This window comes from Platalea leucorodia (genome assembly GCF_965183815.1).
Source record: "Platalea leucorodia genome assembly, chromosome: 1".
In the NCBI taxonomy this organism is placed as follows: domain Eukaryota; kingdom Metazoa; phylum Chordata; class Aves; order Pelecaniformes; family Threskiornithidae; genus Platalea; species Platalea leucorodia.
The window spans coordinates 148,311,003-148,331,538 of record NC_138823.1 but is presented as its reverse complement, the minus strand read 5'-3'; the positions used below and the strand labels follow the sequence as shown (position 1 = coordinate 148,331,538).

The 20,536-nt window shown below is 35.1% G+C and overlaps 1 protein-coding gene across 4 annotated transcripts in view; it reads right to left on the bottom strand.

Annotated features, from left to right (window-relative positions):
- MLLT10 (MLLT10 histone lysine methyltransferase DOT1L cofactor) overlaps window positions 1-20,536 on the bottom strand; it is a 138,332-nt gene that overhangs the window by 58,942 nt on the left and 58,854 nt on the right. For all 4 annotated transcript variants that reach the window (XM_082313039.1, XM_082313041.1, XM_082313040.1 and 1 more), the window contains 3 exons: window positions 18,394-18,489; window positions 10,345-10,600; window positions 7,689-8,255 (listed from right to left, as the gene is read on the bottom strand). In XM_082313039.1, the coding sequence (XP_082169165.1) occupies window positions 7,689-8,255; window positions 10,345-10,600; window positions 18,394-18,489 (919 nt within the window). The remainder of the gene's footprint in view (window positions 1-7,688; window positions 8,256-10,344; window positions 10,601-18,393; window positions 18,490-20,536) is intronic.

Below are 20,536 nucleotides of genomic sequence, written 5' to 3'. Positions count from 1 at the left end.
AGCAAACAGTTTACAAAAAACTCATAGACTTCTTTGAAAACCTCCCCTCACCAAACAAGATTTATAGCTAAATTTGAAAAGTAGTAAGTACAGGAATATAAGTAGCCTTTAAGCCTCTCCCAGTCCATTTTCTTCTCTGCCAATATAGATACAACTAACAAAAAGCCAATGTATTCATACAGATATTTATTATGTTTTGAAAAGATCATATTTAGATGCCAATTCTGCAGATAATTCTGTATGGGCAAAAATCTAGACCTACAGAATTTATTTTATTCATTATTAAATTCATATTTGGGTAAAAGATTTTCGAAGCTTGAATAAAAACAAAACTTTAAACATTTTATACATAATTACATCTTTTTGTTCAGCTGTTTAAAATTATTACATCTTTCTCCTGAAATGAGTAACTACCAATATCATCTTTATTTTGTTTTTAAATGAAAGACCTAAAAGGGAACTCAGGAAAACACAGATTCCCTTTCCAATATTAATTTGTTTTTTGTTTTGTTGGTTTTTTTTAGAATCTGAAATGTATTGCAAGTTCAGAATTTAAACATACTATTTGCTGTTGACTATCAGAGCATAATAAACAAATAAATGATGATATATTTTGAAACGTAAGTAGAAACTAATGCCCAGAGTCACACCATAATTTGGGACTGTAGTTGCAAGTATGTAATCTTCAAAATTTCTTACATTCTCATACAACAATTAACTAGTCAGGTAAAATCGCATTTCCATAGCTGCCAAGATCTTCTCCAATATAAGCAGCTTGACATGCAAGCCATACCCTAGTTATTAGAACTTACCTTCCCTTCCCTGGGACATTTTTACACTTCAGAAAGCCCTCACATCTGTTTTCACTCAAAAAAAAAAAATCTACAATTTTTTGAGAAAGGAAAACTTTCTTTTCTTTTGTTTTGAATCAAGTTTTGTTTCAAGCAATGCTCCAAGAGTTTCTAGTCTTGTGACATTCACAGGGAAGCCGATTTGTATCTAATGCACAAACCACTCCTTCCATGGAAAGTCAGGCAGCCTGCAAACTTCAAAGGTAGAAAGGCTGAACATTTCTTGTTTTCAGCAGCCCATCTAATTAAGTACTATAGGTCTGTACCTTTCTGTCAACAATTTTTTTTAAAACAGAAAATGGGACAATTACCAATGAAAAAATCTTGACCAGGGATATTAATTCTCCCTGTGTAACAATTACAATCATGCTTTTAACCATTTTTGTAAACCGAAATATTCTCAAATTAAAGATATTTCAGTCTATCAAAGAGCTTAAGACTCTCTAAAAAGGACATTTTAAAAATCTTGATCGTTGTATGCCTCCTCTCAATTTTCCTATATTCATATTTTAGGAGGAAATTAATATCAGAATTAAATATAGTACTCTGCTACCTGCAATATCTATGGAGTAATTTCAAGCGATATAACTTTTATATCCCTTCTTGAAATGAGTATCACAGGTATGACAACAGCTTTTTTTTTCCTAAAGCATCTCAATATGAGATAATGTTTAGTTCTCCATCATTATTCAGAACTTTTTCCTAATTGTTTTCAAAACACATCTCTGTTATAAGGTTCATTGGTCAGTATTTTTTGTACAAAACTTTCTTAATCAAGGAATTATTATTCATTACATCCGAGTACATTTCTTACAACATACATTTTTAAAAACCACCGGGAACCCTCACAGCAAGCAGCAAAGATTTCTTAATTTCTTCCTAATCTTTGATAAAAGCATAGCACATCCCATCTTGGGAACTGATTTCTGCAGACCCACAATGCCTGACAATTCCCTACTAACTACTCTATTTTGAAATGCATCATTTGCCCAGTTACAGTCTATTTCATAGGCCAAACTGATGCACCATGCTAATTTGTCTTTTAGAAATCAAAGGGATAATGCAGTGCAGAACTAGGTTCATAGATAAGAGCCGGACAAGAATCTCTGCAAGCACGTGATTTGATTCTTAGCCCTAGAACTTCCCGCACCTGCAAATCCAATAAATATGCCTGAATAAACTGTATCTTCTAGAAGACGTATTACCTCTAAATTTTCAGAACCATTACTGAGAATTGGTCAACTATTACTTTCTCTCATTGGATCATGTTTTACCTTTTTTGTTAGGTTAAGGATCATTACAGTATCAATTTTCAGTTCCCCATATGGTATCCATAGTCAGATAAATTCACTCCTTAGCTTTTCTACAACAACGTGTTTTTTTCCGTAACTCACAATAACCACCATTAATCATTACATCTTTACATCTCTTAACATCTATCTTTCTTGTATCAGACACATCCTAATTCTTGGCAGTGCTGGGTTAACGGTTGGACTTGATGATCTTAAAGGTCTTTTCCAACCTAAATGATTCTGTGATTCTATGATTCTAATTACATAACATTAACTACTTGCCAGTCTCCTACGACTTCACAAGTTTTAAAGACTTACTGAAATTTAACTCTGACAGGCTAAAAACATGAAAATATGAGGTCCTCATAATCAGGAAATGCCAATTTATTACTTCTGGCTGCAGCTGCTGATAACACCTGCTTTAATTAGGAACACTGATAGGAGGATCCATTTCACAATAATCCCGATTTTCATAAGCTTTTACTACCTCATGTGGTTTCTTCCCAATTACTTGATGAATGTCTCCATGTTTTCAATACCAACAATCATCAATTTTAACATTTTAATCTCATCTCAAACCAACACCATTTCTGTTGAGCCTCAAATATGAAGAATGAAATTCTCTGCACAAGAATTTTGTCATGTGTGTGTTTTCTACACCACTTGCTTAGTCCTAAAAGGTCATTAATATCTATTAGTATCAATTGGTCCTTTCTATTCTGTCTCCCCTGGAATAAAAACTGGCATTTTAACACAGCCAAGACTACTTCTTCTGCTTTGGCTTCTGGGGCACCTAGCAGATAAACGTAATAGCACAAACTGTTTCAGAATAATTTTGTCTAAGCTCTTTCTCCCAATAGATTGAGCTAGTAAGTCAAAGGTTACAGAAGAGTTTAAACATAACATCATAAAGATTTAACATAAGCTCTGAGGGACTCGGTATCTCAGTGAGAGTGATTTCAAGTTACCCATCTACTTTGTAGCTCTGAGTTCTCTTACATCATCAGTATGACAACAAGCTTAACAATAAGAACATCTCCTTGCACAGAAGCATAACATTTGGCAGAGGCTTCATCGCTGCTTGAATCAGATGAGAAAGGAGAATAAAATAGACGGACTAAGCTGAAGCATGTAGTAAACTCCTACATAAAGCTGAAATTTGACTGCACAAGACATAAGATCAACCCAGAAGGGCCTGTGGCAAGAAACATTAACTGTTTCTAAATCAGAGTTTGAAATATTGCTATATTAAAGTACAATACTGGGCTTGGACACATCCTTTATTCCAAAAACTGTCTAGTATTACCAAGCAGAGCATACTGGAGACTGGTCAAGGGTAGAATATGTACAATGTAGAGATAAAAATGCAGGAAGACAAATTATAAGGTTGCCTCAATTGTGACAAAGGAAATCCAGAAGATGGGCACAGCAAGGGTGCTGGAAGAAAAAGCTAACCATTTTGAGGTCCAATTTGGAATTTAACATTCTCCAGTCTTCCTAGGGAAAAAAATTATTTGCTTTATAAGCTTTTGTAGGGTTTACAGTGCTCATAAAGGCGTAAAATCAATTATGTAAAAATTAAAATATTGAAGCAAATGATCCCCTGAAGTCCTTAGCAACTGAAGTTGATACTATACAATTTGTTGTACACTTGAAATCAAGAACGGAACTGGGAAAGACAGAGAAGCATCCCTATATGCTTGAAGCACTGTAGTTCTTCCAGCAGCAAGTATCCATGCAGAACTTGAAGATAACTGTGCAAGAACTTTATCTACCATAAAACAGAAATTTCAGTTTACTTCTGACACTTGGTTGCTTTTCATTTTACCTTGCTGCATTATTCCACAAAAGTCAGAAGGTACAGTATGGCACATAAAATGGGTTTTTTCCCTATTGCTGTGGGACATGAGTTCTCAGAAAGTTCTTCACACACTGGAGTGTACTCCAAACAAAGAGAGGCCAGAGCCTGCACAAACTCCTTGACAGAAAAATACAGAATGTATGAAAGTCATTTATCATAACTGTATTTTTTCTTCTTCCCACCACCTTATTAGTTTCTGCACTACTGTTGAAATAAAGTGGAAGTATGGTAAAAGAAACATTTCATCTTGGAATCTACTACTAGCAGAGATCAGCACTGGGACAAGATGCTACTCATCTCTTCCAGTCCCTGGATTAAGGTTTTCTGTTCTTTAATCACCATTGTTGTGAAAAGAAAAAAAATAAAAATCTTCAGCAGAAGGGATCATTGCTTTACAATACTTCAGATCTAAATCTTTAAGTATTATTCCCTAGAAGGATGCTGAGAATGAACTTAATCCTGAGAATACAACTATTGTGACTTTTAAGAAGTTAAGTAGCTATATAAAATTTTAGAGTTCAGATGAAACCTTCCCCCATTAAAAATTCGGATCCCAAAATCACTCCAAAGACCAGTCCCATTTTGGGGGAACCAGTATCAGCTTTACATAACGCTCACTGACAACTGACTTATGTCTTCTTAGACAACAAACTTGCAGTGCTTGTTAATTTCCAGCAGAAAGATTATTAAGTATGGTTTGGAAATAAGCTATTACTGGCTAAAGAAGTTGGTTGTTTTTTTTTTTTAATAAGGACAGATGTACTAGTAAAATGTTAATTTAATATAAAAATTCCTTATCACCCTACCAACTACATTTTATTTCATTTTTTAAATTACTTTTTATTCCTTTGACTACACTGTTAAAGTAATGCATACACTGTTTCCTATCAGATTATAAATACATTTCAGAAAAAATTATAAAGAGCATTAAGATTGAAAATTCAAGCACTCAAAATTTTGAAAGCATCATATCAATTGCATGGCAACTGTAATACAACCCAAGCGTATGTATTGTAACAGCTTTTAATTACATGGCCTTGTACTATTCATGGTACGTCTCTGTTCTTATTAAGCAGGAAAACAGAGGTTCTGTAGACTGGAAAAAAGTTTGGAGAGGACAAATATTTTCACAAAATGACCTAAATGTACTTATTGAGAATAAAAAAGTTTTATGGAAGACATTATGTATAAATAGCACATGATGAATCTGCATTACCTTCTAAAATAAGCTTTCCTTCACATTTCGTCTAATTTGCACATTAACTGTGAACAGGATTATCACACGTCTGTGAAGTAATGATTTTCATAATTTTTATGGATCTCAACAAGTACTCTTAAGAAAATGGAAAAAGAATGGTAGCTTAAGATAGCTGCGGTTAAGAAGGTTATTAGAAAAAAAAATGAGGAGGAGATTCTTGGGAAAAGTGCCTCAAAAGCTTTGTATCGTATGGCCTAACTCATTCCTGATTCTGCTTCTTTGAAGTAGCAAGGCAATTCCAAGTAGGAGTCAGTAAAAACTTTTTGGCTTGACTTCCACTATATTTTCTCTCACTACATTTACCTGCACAAAATCTTATTTGGGGTTTTGGGTCAAATCGTTTAGATTCACTTGTCAGATTTTGTTATTGGACAATATAGAGACATTTCAAAGAGAAACATCAGCATATCATACCTGAGAAAATGTTATGTTTCTGATAATACTGATAATACTCGTATGCCTGTCCTCATTGTAACAAAGTTGTAAATGGACTGCTAAACCCAGAAAATGCTTATGATGAAGTGAGGAAAGAAGCACTACAACCATAAGAAAGAGGGGAAATGAGGGAGAAGAGCACATGAAAACAATATGCTCAGACTCAAGCAGAAGTTTGTGGATTAATTTAGAGCTCATGCTCGAAGGCAAAGAAATCCCATCTGGTTTTGTTTCTTTGGGTTTTCTCGGTTTTGTTGGGGTGATTTTGTTTATGTTTGGTTTTTTGTTTTTCATTCATATTCTTTGGCGCCTTCAGAAAATACCACTGTTTTAGAGGGCAAGTCTAATGCTGGCTAGCAAGAATCTAAGTATGCTTAACAGAGGTGAAATTATAGGCTGAATATGATGAAAAAGGTAATAAAACCTACCCAATATTTCCATCCATGTATTTCAAAGCTTTTTACAATGGGAGTTTACATTATCATTTTATAGCTGGACAAGTGAGATGTAATAAAGAGGACAAAGGAAGCAAGAATGGACCTGGCCAGGGAAAGGCCGGTTCTAGGAGCTGACAAGACGGGAATATTCTAAGACAAATCTAAGGTGGGAAACATGGGTCATTAACTTCAAACCAAGACCTTGTACTTCCATCTGTTACCCCAACTACAACAATACATAATCCACCTCAAAGGGATTATAAAGGAATAAGAAAGTGCATACTAAAATAACCAGAACATTGATCTAAATCTGTTGGATGATCTCTGTCCATAACAGATATGAGGTTAAGATGTTTTTAAAACTGCATTTTAATCAAAAATACGGACAGTGAACTAGGAAGTTTTGTCACATACCATTTCTCCCTATTGATTTCAAGGCAGGAAAAAATATTTTTTTAATATAGTTGCCACTGCTATTGCCATTATAACCCGTAACAAAAATCATCATTTGCCTACATCTAACAAAGATTTAAAATAATGTGGTTTTGAGATCAAGTTTTTAAGTACTTGCCATGTTTTGTAACAAATATGAAGTTTCTTGTTTCTTGAAGTATATATATTTCAAAAGTATCTCTTGCTTATGCAGCGAAAAGATACAATATAAAAGCATAAAACCCTGCCCACAACCAAATATTCAAGTTCCATTTCTCTTTCTCCCCCAAAAAGAAAAATTAAGAAAAAAAATCTACTAGAACAACAAAAAGGACAAAATGTCAAAGTTACAAAACCAAGGTATCAGATAGTTTGCTATTTGTTTATCCAAACACAAAGGCCTTGAAAGAAACTTCAAAGCAACAAAGACTTTGGTAGATACAGTATTCCGCAAGGTCATTCCACACACAGGTTTACTGGGAACAGAAAGCCTCTCACAGCCCCAGATGCACATAACATTTAGAACAGAGGAAGAACAAACCAGCCAATTTCAATTGCTAAAAAGCACACAAGAAAATGAAAATGTCATCTGGCTGCACAGGGGTCCAGATTCAGAATATCCTTTTACATGTTTAAACTGATAATTCTCCATATAGACATTCTGATTTTTAGTTAAGCTAAATTGGGAAAAAATAATTGAGGGACATACTCAGCACAGCTGACATACTTGAGTACTGATTTTGTTTTCTCTATGTAACAGAGCAGACAGACAATATAGTCTGTATAAACTATCATTTATTTTAGCTAAATCTGTCACACATAATTTCCAAAGAACTAATTTTCAAGCAACTTATTTTTCCCCCTACAGCCTCAACACCTGCATTTATATAGCATAGAGGTCAATACACAGGTCAATCTACTACAGCCACCTATAGCACAGTGGCACCTATACATGGAACAAAACTTACTCTTCCAACAGTCATATTCTAATTTTTACTTTTTTTCCCAATGCAACTTTCAAGACACTTTAAATGATACTCTGTTCTTGAAAAGCATACTCAAGAATTATGGCTAAAATAAAGGCATATTTTGAGGTAAGAAAACAAATCCAATAATGCCTACCTGAACCCACTGGAGATGAGCCAACACTAAGACTTTGTAAACTTCCATTCCTGAGCAAAGTTGGAGATTTTTGAAGACCAGAGCTTGTCACGCTTCCTGCAGCAGATGCCACAGATGAAGTTGGGGAAGCAGAAGAAACTGAAAGATGGGAAATACTTTCTTGACTTTTATTTCCTTTGGGTCTACCAGGCCCATGTTTACTTTGCTTATTTCCTTTCCGTTTCTTCTCTGTTACAGTTTCTTCTTCTATTCCAGAAGTTTGAGCTCGTTTGTATGCTGTAGAAGTAAGGCTTGAATTACCTATGTCTCCAGGTGAGCTGTCAAAGTTTTTAGATTGAGAAACAGCTGATGATGAAGGGAGACCAATTAAGGAAGTGAAACAATTGACACCTCCCTCTTGACTCCCAGTCTCTCCTTTATGTACATCTTTGGTTGACGAAGCCTGTTGAGAATGCGTGAAACTGTCACTTCGCAGATCTGTGTCTGTAAAGCTCAAAAAATCCTGGGGAGATTGAACTGAACTTCCAGAAGATGACTTTATGCTCCCAGGAGTGCCCAAAAAGCTTCCTAAAAAAGAAAGTAAAGAAAAAGTACATTTTTTTTTTCCTGTAGTTGATGAAAATTGATGGGAAACATTAATATCTTAGAATACAAAAATTTATAAAGTACAATGTCTTTAGGAGAAGTGTTACGAAGAGCTAAAGAATTTATTTTTAAGATAAGTCATTGCTTCTCCTGCTGATCTTCACTCTGCTGGATCTGATTCTCAGATTCCTATCTGAGATTCAGATTTGAATTTGGGGCACAAACAAGGTGAAAATGAATAAAAGGAGAATAACAACTTTGCTGCTTAGGCAGCTTTGACATCCCTCATGTTTTGAAGCCACAACAAACACTCGGTGCAACTCGGAGGTAGTTTTTTTTTAAACATACACATATATATAAAAAGAAGAAAGCTGATAGAAACGTGCTATGATCACATCTACACTATGCCTACAATCTTCCTTACCATTCTACCTAAATCAAGGGTCTGACACAGGTCAAGGGAACAGCAATTGCACTTAATTTACCCTGGCTGTGGAGGTGTTCCATGGAATAGGTATTTTTCAAAATGACAGTAGAGGAAGTGGAGAACAGTGTATAAAATTGGCATTTTAAGATTTCTTTAGCACTACCAGAGAACCATAAATATCTTTTGTGTAATAGAATTACACTGCTTCTGTAATATTTGGAAGGCAGTCATTTCATCACTGTGTTAGCACATCCAAGGCAGAAAATGAAGCACACTTAGGAAATATAAACATCTACTTTCACCGAAACTTAGTAATTTTATATGAGTGGGTGCATGTGGGTACTGTTTAGTAGAACTCAGACTGATGACGTCTATCCCATCAAGAAAATACTCCTAAATACAACATTAGGTGTAAAAAAAGTCCTTTAAAAATTACTGTTTTCTCATTAGTACTCCATTAAATATTATTATGAATTCTATTTAAAATACAATTTACATTAATGCAGCAATTTAAAAATCATAAAAACATTGTTGTTTTGTATTTTAAATACGTTACATCAACTTCACTTAACGCAGCTTTAAAGAAAATACATGCACATAGTAAAGATCTATTTTGCCATCTGCAGTGAGCAAGGTTTTTCTTTGAATGCAGGACTCCAGAAGGCAATTTTCGAAGGCTTGACAATTTAAACAAAAAAACACTTCAGTTTTTTCAAGTAAAAAAAAGCCTGAAATATTGAAATGTTTCTAGACAAATTTAAAAGTGTTCACTGCATAAATAAACTCAAAAAAAGAGCAACACCATAAAGCTGAAAGGACAGTCGGCTACTATATGCCACAGTGAAAACTATGGAGAAACAATTACTTCATAGAAGGTCTAATTTGTTGTGTTTCAAAATAACATCTTTTATTAGTTAAGTAATAAAAAAGACTTTTAAATTTTTTTATCTTTCTTCAACCCTGATGAAGATGCCATAATAAAATCAGCTTTTTAGAAGCGTCCACAGTGTATTTAGTGGATTTTAGCATGTTCAAAATGTCAAACTTTTTGTATTACATAAGGTAAATAAACTGTATATACTAGTCATGTAATCATCTTCTGCTTATGTATTTCGATGACCAAAAAAAAAAAAGTAAAAAGGCCTTTCACTTTGAAGAAGTGGTATTTTAAATGTTGGCATCTTGAAAAATTATTTAGGGGCCACCGCATCCTACACATTAGGCAGTCCAGTTTCGTTCTAATATGCGCTAAATATAATAATATATATGCACTATAATATATCTAAAAAACATTAGTATTATTCCCTCAAAGAGCTAAGAAAGACCCCTAGACTCAAATTCACATGTTAAATTTTACCCCAGACTAACTTTTCAGCACGTAAAGAAACTTCTGGTTTTAGCAGTTAAAGAGAACACCTTAACAGTCTAAACAAAAGCATCAGTTTTGCCCTTTAAAGATGCATGACCTTCTTTTTCATGTTATGACAATGAACATTTTTTCCCTGAAAAAAGTTATTTTTCCCCAAAGTAAAACGACATTCTTCTTATTGAGGATAAAGGATGAACTACTTTTCAAGTTTTAAATATGTAAGATTTCCAATTCATGTCAAAGCAGAAGTCATGTTACAGTGTAACAATTAATACCTTGCTGAAAAGGGCTAGCTGCAGTCACAGTTGTTCCTGGATTTCTTCCAGCACCAGGCTTTCTTCCCCTCTGACCTGAGCTATGACCCGCAGATTTCTTCCCTTTGCTCTCTGACCCTCTAGCCTCTGAAGAATCTTTTCCACTTGAAACGTGTGTAGAAACTTCCTGGAAATTTGCATTTGTAAATCGAGCTGTGGTATCTTCCAACCGCTTCAAGGAGCCTGACATGGAGTTGTTGCTAGTGCTTGTGTATGTCTAGCATTTTGATAAGAGAAAAGAAATAAAAGAAAAGAAAGTTAGGTCACACAAAAAACTGTAACCAAAGAACTGTTTAAAAGAACCCATTCTTTCAAATAAACTTGGAAGTGTTCAGATACTAAGGTAACTGGCAACAGCAGGAGTTACATAAACTGAATTGTTAAGATTTTCAGCAAACCATTTAAGCACGTAGAACTTCATTTTGTAGAAAAAATGCGCAAAAATAACGTCAGCTTTGGTCGAAATTTTTACTTTGTTGAGGTCAATGGATTAATCTCCAATCTATGGTTACACAGTCTTTATATTCTATTTAAATAGGATAGTTATTTTACTACTTAAAAATTAAAAAGAAAAAATGAGACTTCAAATGTTGTTCTGAAAATACAATTTTTGTACAGTTTGTTTCGTCAAACTGGAAACATTGTTCCATCAGCAGTGGAACTGATGAAGGCTTCAGAATCTAGGAACCTACGTTTTTAGGACTTTATACTCTCAACGCCAAACCAAAATCAACTCCAAGAAGCCCAACTGCCCCTTATGTCTTCACTTCCCATCATCACACAAGGATTCCCTGAACTGTCCCTATCATCCAGTTCATTAAGTACCATCAAGTAAAGAAGACAGTGAGATCTAGCTGGCCAAGACACATGCAGGAATGACTGGCTACCTACTACAACCCTGCTACCTGACAGGAAGGAAAAAGCATAACACACTCTTGAGCTCCCACTGAAAATTTCTTCCTCGGCCCCCACCCATCGCCAAGAATTTTGGCCCTTCTCCGACACCCATAAACTCTTCACAGGGCTTTCAACAATTTTACCTTTAGACCCGTTATTCTTCCGTTAAATTTTGTCAGAATTGTTCATACTGCTGAACAATAGTCAAAATAGGTTCACAGAAAGCAATTAAGTAAGCAGAGAAACTGCGTGCACAGCATTAGGAAACCACAGAAAGGAATATAATTGCTTTCATAATTAAAAAAATTGGACTCGTGATAGCAGAATTTTAGTATCAGAAGAAAGAAGATGAAAGCAAAATTAGGAAAAAGGAAAGAATATTCCATTGTTATTTATACTCAAACCAGCTAGTAAAATAGCCTTTTAACTGTATAAAGCGTCTCCAACAAAAAAAATAGGGATCAAACCTAGAAGCTACTCATCTGTTCAGAACAAGCTTAGTTTGTTTTTCAGTTTGTTACAGAAGAGAGTTTAAAATAGTATCTAAATTTATCTCCATTAAAGACCACACAAACACGTGCCTCTCAAAATTGAGCATATACACAAGTTTTCTCTTCCCCAACTGGGATGCTTGCTGAATTTAGGCCTACAGCAGAATATTTCCTCACTTTATATACAGCTTCGTATGGCTGATATAAAAAGTTTTCCATATTTTTACTAAAACAGCGAATACATTTACATAGAACTTAGTTTTCACTTGCAAATGCCAGAAGACAACTAAATATGCAAGCTTTGAGGAAGATGAAAATTTCAATCTATTTGCATACTGCCCTGTACGAATTATTGAGGAGAAGAGCAGTGTTTATTTGGGGTGAGGACTCAACTTGGCCAATAGCTTCTTTAAAAACATGGTTTCCATGGAAATTGCTTTACTTGAATTCTACTGCGAGTCTGTTGTTCTAGTATTAGTTTCTATTGTTGTTTTCTTAACTTGTTCCATGCAGACACTGTAAACCAAGCTAAGACAGGTATGGCTTTCCAAACTACAACAGCAGACCCAACTGACTCCAAAGACAGCAAAGTAATACATGAATCTGAAGGATTCAAACTGGTTTGGCTTCATGCTTTGTTTTACACTGTTGGTGTCTCCATGCAGAATAGGCCAATATAGAAAACAGACTCACTCTTCAAGCACTTTGCCCATTAGCTTAGGCTCATCCTGAAGCTCTCCATCCCACCAAACCTATGTGACCTAGTGTAGTAAAAAGCCATGTACAGACAATGCTTCTAAACTCTTCACTCATGTGTGAAAAGAAGTAGAGCACACCCTAATTAGAAATCCAGTATTAAAATCTACTATAGAATCAAATTTGATTTTGTCGGTTCCTCTGTGCCACTTGAGAGAAGTGATTCTACGTATCTTAACAGTTGAAGCTGAAACTTTGATATACTAACTCATGTTGAGTACCATTATGTCTTTAAGGTCCCGAAGTAACAATGTCTCCATGTTAGCATTAAGAAAAAACAAATGTTTCATATTTTCATACCGTTCAATCACTGCTATTTTTTCTTCCTATAGCAAGCAAGCCAAATCATAACAAAATTATCTCACTATACAATATTCTAAATGAAAAATATACGTCACTATGAACATGTATGAAGTATCTGTAAAGTATCCACTGGTATGAAAAACTCTGCATAGTCCATCTAAAATCCAACAATTTTTAGCAAGCAAAGAATTTATTTTAATTTACCTACCTAAAAGAAGGGCAAAACATAGCCTTTCAAAATTGCAAATATAGCCCTATTATGAACTGCAATAAAAATATATTACGGATTTTCTGAATAACAGTGAAGAAAAAACAGTTTAAGTCTGTTAAAGTACAATGTTAAAAATAATTTACCTCAAATTCATATTACGATACTGGTAACTGTTTCTAATGAAGATGAATCCACTTCTAAGGTAAGTTTAGTAGTTAACTTTTTGAACTATTACGAAGTACACAAGTATGCTCAATTTTCCTGAAACTGATGTGTCACTTGACCTGAGTTAAGAAGCAGTGGTTCAAATCTGGGTCATTTGAACAAAAGGCTTCGAGACATGCAATAACCCAAAACAAAAGTCAGGCTTTTTCTAGGATCCGGGATTTCTCCTTTTATCCAATTCCCTCCTTATCTCCTGTCCAGTCATTTGAATGTTAATTGCAAGGATAATTCTCTGTAGGTATCAACAACCATACTCTGATGTTATCTAGTATCTCTGCTCATTTACTGCTGAGGGGGGAAATTTTTTCTTTTAAAAAGGAAATTAAGAGTTTAACATAGTTCTACAGACTGGCCGGGGCTAGGAAATGACAAGTAGGCATTAATTTGCATACACTGTGCAGAGATTTGGGTTGACTGCAAGCCTGAATCCTGCTCTTAGCAGATTTTGGAGAACACATGCACATCGCTGTTCTGCTTTTGAAAATTTTCCTCCAACAGGTGTTTCTGTTTTGGAAGGTGTTATAAAGCATACTGAAATCTACATGCTTACTCCGAGTATCTTGAACACTATACGATGCAATAGACAGTTAGAAAAGTAAAACTGGTATCATTTGGTCGGTGTTTTTTTCCCAGATTATATTCCTTACTTTAAGGACTTAATTGCAATGAAGTGCCCTAAAACAGATATGCACTGAGAATCCACAAGATATGCAATAAGATCGAAGGTAAAACTGCAGCACAAACTTTAGATTATTAAGCTAATTGGTTCATACAACAACTTAGCCAACCCTAAACCAGCTGCTTTTCTAAAATGCTAAGTTCTAAAAGACAAAGGCCTAACATAAACATCACAAAAAAACCCCTAATATGCCATGGCAAAGTTATATTGGTTTGTTTGTTTGGGTGGTTTTTTGAGGTCAGGAGAGTAAGACTGGCAGGGAGCAAGGATCTGAGGATGCAGGCAGAACATCGTTGGTTATTTAATGACTGGCTTCAGCCTCTGCAGTCCCCCCTCTCCCCAGCACATATTTTTAAGTGGAATACACTACTCGAGGCTCCCTAGTTCACTGCTCACACTCCGAGGCAGTCATTTTCCACCATTTAAGTACAAACATCCCCCACAAAGGAGATTTCCCTGGTGCTGTCACCCAATACCATCCCTTGGTTTATTTGGGAGGACTTCACTAGCTACGTCATGACTGTTAATCCTGTTCTCAAAAATCAATCGGTATTTGCTAGTGCAATTACCAAACCAACCCTGCGTGTATCAGGGTTCCTTTATACTTCCCATAAACCAGTTTGCAGGTTTTTTCCCCTAAAAGCTTACTTTCACCTTGCCAACTTGGTGCGTTACGAGAGAGTTACGGTCATTTTACACCCCCCCATATATCACTCTGTGCGCCCTGAAGAGTTGTACCACCCATCTGCAGCAAGTTTTAAAACTTCTGGGCAAGCTTCAGATTTACAGTAAAGGCATAATATTCATTCTTGCTATACACAGTACGTCCCAAGGCTTGAGAAGCCTTTAGCCCTAATACAGATATATAGGCCGGTAATCTTGCACAGAGAAGGGAAGGACCACAGCAGGTCATCATCCACTAAAATGCCAGATGGTAAGGGAAGGGTCCAAGCAAAAAACACCCAAACAAAAAAAAAAAAAAGTCAACACACACCCCCATAGCCCACAAACATCACGCTACTGTAGGACAGTGACATTCAGTCATACCAAACAGATATTTTTCTACTTATTTCATTCCTTTCTGTATCGCACTGCAGTAGGATCTGATCATGCCCCTTGAGAACCACAGCACGCTGACAGTCAGGGTGACCTGAGGAGGGCTATCACCATCATCTCTACTATTACAGATAAAATTCAGTCAGCTGTACTTTCTGTTTGCAATATCTTTTATTTAGTTACTGGCTACAATTTGAAAGCAGATACATTGTCTTGTGTATCTTTGCGTACATCAATGTTTCGGGGTTTCAACAAAACAAAACAAAAAAAACCAAAAAGACAACTGTATTTTTCTGGATCTGTTAAACCATACACATTTTTAAATTTTCAACACAAGCCCAGCCTCCCAAAGCTCAAAACCTGAGACAGAAGCTTTTATCAGGACTAAATAAAGGGTTGATGGCAATTCCCAATTAAGAAGAAGGCAGGAAGAAAACCTCATCCAACGGGGCAGAGAGAAAACTCAAAGTTCATAAGTGATTCATTCTAGTCCTTCTTAAAACATTCTGCATCCATGTCCCAAAAGAAAAGTGAAAAATTTATTAATACATTAATCAAAGAGTAGTTAAGAATTTCTTATTTCAAACTTTTTCAAAACTTAACTGACCCAGACTAAGCAGTTTTTGCTGAAACATCACAGGGATGCACAAAATGCATACTTGTATCTCAACACAGCATCTGGACTGGAACCAAAGTAAAATTTCTTGGAATTAATTTTTGCAGGACAAACAGGCAAGCCAAGTATACCAACTCACATAATGTAAATTCACAGTTTATTCTGCAGCCTTTCATGAACGTATCTTAAGAAGCCACTCATCCAGATAAAAACATCTTTTAAGGAATCACCTGCATAAATGGTCACTGCCACTGTATCATAAAGGATTTCACTTCTTTAAAAAGGAAAACCAAAATTCATTTCAAGTTCCAGTACCCCCCAACAGGAACAATGCGGTAGCAGAAGTGATTATATAGCGTGATAAAATAATGTATTCACTGCAACGACAGACTGCTGTGAAAAAGACATCAAGTCCAAATCAATTCTGACAACTCTATATAAAGGGATACACAAAAGTAACACATTAACAAAATATTCTGAACCAAATATTTATCTCAGAAGAAAAACAAAGCTTGTTTAGTTATTAAAATTTCAAATTTTTGAGGAACACACTATGAATTTATAACCTAGAAAAGCAAATGCATGTAAATGTTGTCAAAAGGACTTCAGAAAAAAATTAAAATAAGATAACTGAAGGAACTAGCCACAGAAAATCACTTCCAAATATCCAGCAGATACTTTTTTTAAAAACGTAATCACGCTTAGTAACTTCATTTAAAAAAACCTGAACATCAATTTTCCTGACTGTCTCAAGCATCATAAAATTTCCTGACCGTCTCAAGAATTATAAAAAGAAAGTAGAAAATGAAGCAGATAGCTTAGAAAGAAACACAGGGTGTAAAAGGTTTAAAAACAAAAAAAAAAAACCAAAAAAAACTAACAGGAGACATGTTGATATTTAAATTCCACAATTAATACTTCTGGTTTGGTTTAATTCATTTATAATTTAGGTTCTAGAATTATAGAGTTTCTATTCTCTTTAATATTTGCTATACATGCATAGGTAGTACAATCTTGATTAACAGTATGGCTAACAACTCAGCAACTTTTTCATTTTTTACTTGGATTAAATAGGTGTCTTCTAAAAATGGGATTTTACTCTTGTTCACCTTACTGAAGTGTACACCATTCAGTCGTAAACTTTGTAATTAGGGAAAGTCTAGGGAGGAGTAATTAGAATATAGATTAGCAGAAAAACAGAATCCAACTGTATCTTCTAGCATACTCTAATAGGTAGGACTCAAAAATAACCGATATTTCTAATATATTTTCTTTAACTTTTACACAAATATACAGCAACATCACTTTTTGTTAAACTTTTGATGATGATTAGATAATCATAGTACAAAAGGGATATATTCAAGTAAGATAAGATCATAGATAGCACAAAACCTAAACAAAAAATTGTATTGTCTAAAGGAAGTTCCCACACAGGAAAATTGTTTTACAAGCTATGAATTTTATGAATTGTCTCAGACTTAAGAGAAATATGTTCAAGACAAATTAATAAAATGAAATAACAAATCACATGGACCAGTCAGTACTATTCAAAGAGTTCTACAACAATTTCAATAAAAACTGTCACACTCACTGACTGCAATGTCTAATCATTCTCAAATCAAAACAGCAAAGCAGCAAATTGACTACCTTTTTTTTTTTTCTTTAAATAAAGAGTTATTGGGAGTTTCAGAAAACCACTGACTAGTAAGTCTCACTTGACATAATTGTGTCAAAAAGAATACAGTAGAACCAGAAACAAGACTAGTTTATCAGAAGCATGAGTCACAAATAATGAGATGTTAACAGGTACACATCTGCAAGTTAATACTCCTACTATTGAGAATAAAGAAATATCCAAAGCATACTAAAAAACTAACTTTCTTGGTGATGATTCTTGAAGTTGATACCATTAGATATCCAGGGACTAGAGAAAGTTGCTATTTCCGTTTTTTTACCCTGTCCTGACAATGTCTCAGTGTACCGTATGCAAATAGACACATTTGTTGAATATTGCATCACAGCAACCAAACTACATACAGTTAACACAAGTTTCCGCTAAAAAACTGTTCCACTTACTGACAGCTAATTAATTCAAACCATGATTCCCTGACTCAGATGTCAAACATTCCCACAAGAATGGGACAAATGTTTTCCAACTTTGAAGTCAGAAAACCCATTTCTCAATACTGCTGCCCACTTTGTAATACCATCATTAGTGTTATTTTTTTGGTGGATAGTGAAAGTGATTCTTATAGAGTACAATGAGAACAGTCCTTACTATTTAACCCTCTGCGTTGTCCCTGGAGTTAGATATTTGCTAGCACATTAACAGGATGGAAAGACCACAGAACCTAATGGAGTAAACTGTTAAAAAGGCAATGTGATATTACAAGTATATGAAGCATAAGTTTCAGTCTCCTAACTACCAGCTTAAATGCTTACAGGTTCAGTGACAGCTCAGCATACACAAGTGAATTTCAAAGGAAAGATTTTCTAAAACTTCTCAAATTATTAAACATAAGTCAATGAAATAAAACTTACCTGATTGGTACCATTAAATCACTCACTATTCAATTACAAAAATCTAAGCCTTTCTTCATATTATAAACTTCAAAGTATTTTAGAATTTTACATTATAGGAAAAAATACCAAGTGTGTTTGATAATTATAGAATCTAGGCCATTTTAAAGCTTGGGTATCTTCACTGGAATGATTATATCATGAAATTTCAACATAAGTAATTGAAGTGCAAGAGGAGGAAAACACATTGACTTACTTTCTCTGTAGTTACAGTAAGAGATGGAACCAAGGATGGTGAGGACTCCGACTGCTTCTTATATTTTTGCTTGTGTTTATCTTTCTCTTTATATTTCTAGAAGTTAGAAAAGAGAATATAACCTAAGTTCAGCTTCCTCTTTAACATAACCCATTTTAAGTAGCACCAAGTGTTATCAAAATTTAAGAGAGATAGTAATAATGTCCTGTGCTCTTTTAATGGAAACAACATTAATGTTTTGAAATTTTTATAATACAATTTTATAAGAGCAAATCAAGTATTTATATTTGCTTTCAAAATACACAATCTGAAGCTCTTCAATTATAGCCAGCATTTATGAATCCACTGTTGTTAATATTATCCATCTTCCCAATAATCAATTAATCAACAAAAGAAAGTGGATTAAAAACAGAGACATGGCTTCTGCTTCGGAGGTCTTCCTGCATTTCTGCACCAAAGATTCCCATCTTCCTGCATTTCTGTACCTGCACAGTATTTTTTGTTCAGATATCACTGTAAATTAATGCAAGGTTTTAGCTTTGGCTCCCCTGCTGACATCTCCATGCATAAGAATATGAAATTTGATTTAGATTTCATTCCCAAAAAGGTACATACAGTTTACATACTAAATTAGTACCTTCCATGTTAAACTGAACAAAATATGAGAAGCTATACCAACCAAGTGTGCTTTCTAAAGAGGCTGAGAATTTAAAAAAAAAACCACCAAACTTTTTTTTTAAACCACAACATGAAGCATTGGCAGTGTGAACGAAATTGTGCAAACAGAGACAAAATAATTTCTTAACCCAGAGCCTTTAGAGTATAATAGAAGTCTTCCACACTGATAGAAATCAATTCTTGGAGGATTATGGAATCACATCCAAATTGTATTTGTTTAAATAATTGTTGTAGTTTAACCCCAGTCAGCAACCAAGCCCCACGCAGCCGCTCGCTCACCCTCCCCCCTACAGTGGGATGGGGAAGAGAATCAGAAGGGTAAAAGTAAGCAAACTAGTGGGTTGAGGTAAGAACAGTTTAAGAATTTAAATTTAATTATAATTATAATGAAAACAACAAGTGAGAGAGAGAAACAAAACACAGGAAAAACAAGTGATGCAACCACTCACCACCCGCCCGACCGATGCCCAGCCTGTCCCCAGCAGCGATCGCTGCCCCCTGGCCAACTCCGCCAGTTTATATACTGAGCACAACGTCACACGGTACGGAATAGCCCTTTGGCCAGTCGGGGTCAGCTGTCCTGGCTGTGCCCCCTCCCAGCTTCTTGTGCACCTCCTTGCTGGCAGAAAAGCCAGCTAAAAAGTCCTTGACTTACTATAAATACTGCTTAGCCACAACTAAAACATCAGCGTGTTATCACATCATTCTCATCCTAAATCCAAAACACAGCACTATACCAGCTACTAGGAAGAAAATTAACTCTATCCCAGCCGAAACCAGGACAATAATTGACACAAATACAAAAAATACAAAAGCCTGACAAAATTAACAGTTAAACTCAGAATGCAGAAGGAGTTCAGTATTTTTACTAATTTAATCAAAAGCAAGTCTAGAGGGTCACTTTTTCATTAGTATCACAGTATGGTTTATTTCGACAGTCAACATTAGAAGATGCAGAGAAACTGCAGGTGTGAGAGAAAGTTACTTGTAAGCTACTGGCACTCAAGTATTTTGCTTAACTACACATTTGTGGAATTTTTGTGTACTCACATAAAACCCAGCAGAACAGTATAGTCTTATGGCCATTTGTTCAGAATGAGTGCTTCAATAGAAAGCTACCAAAAAAATGCATACATATGGATTGACACAAAGGGTTTAAAACTCCCATTGAGTCACTGAAAATACTGAGTAGATTGAAAAGATGAGAAAGACAACTTAAAATGTGTAAGTCTGAATAGCCATAAGAAAACTCAGTAACTGTCTTGAGTTTTGAAAGTGAACCACAGTGATCATCCTCTAACTATCAAATGATTATCAGACACTCAAAAGAAAAAATAATTTGTCCAACAGTGACTGCACAACCACTCTCACCAAGCACCAGGATGAGATGTAACATGTGCATACTCTATTCAGGTATCGCCAAGTGTCAGCTTTCTGTTTCAGTCACAATGGAAGAAATACCAGA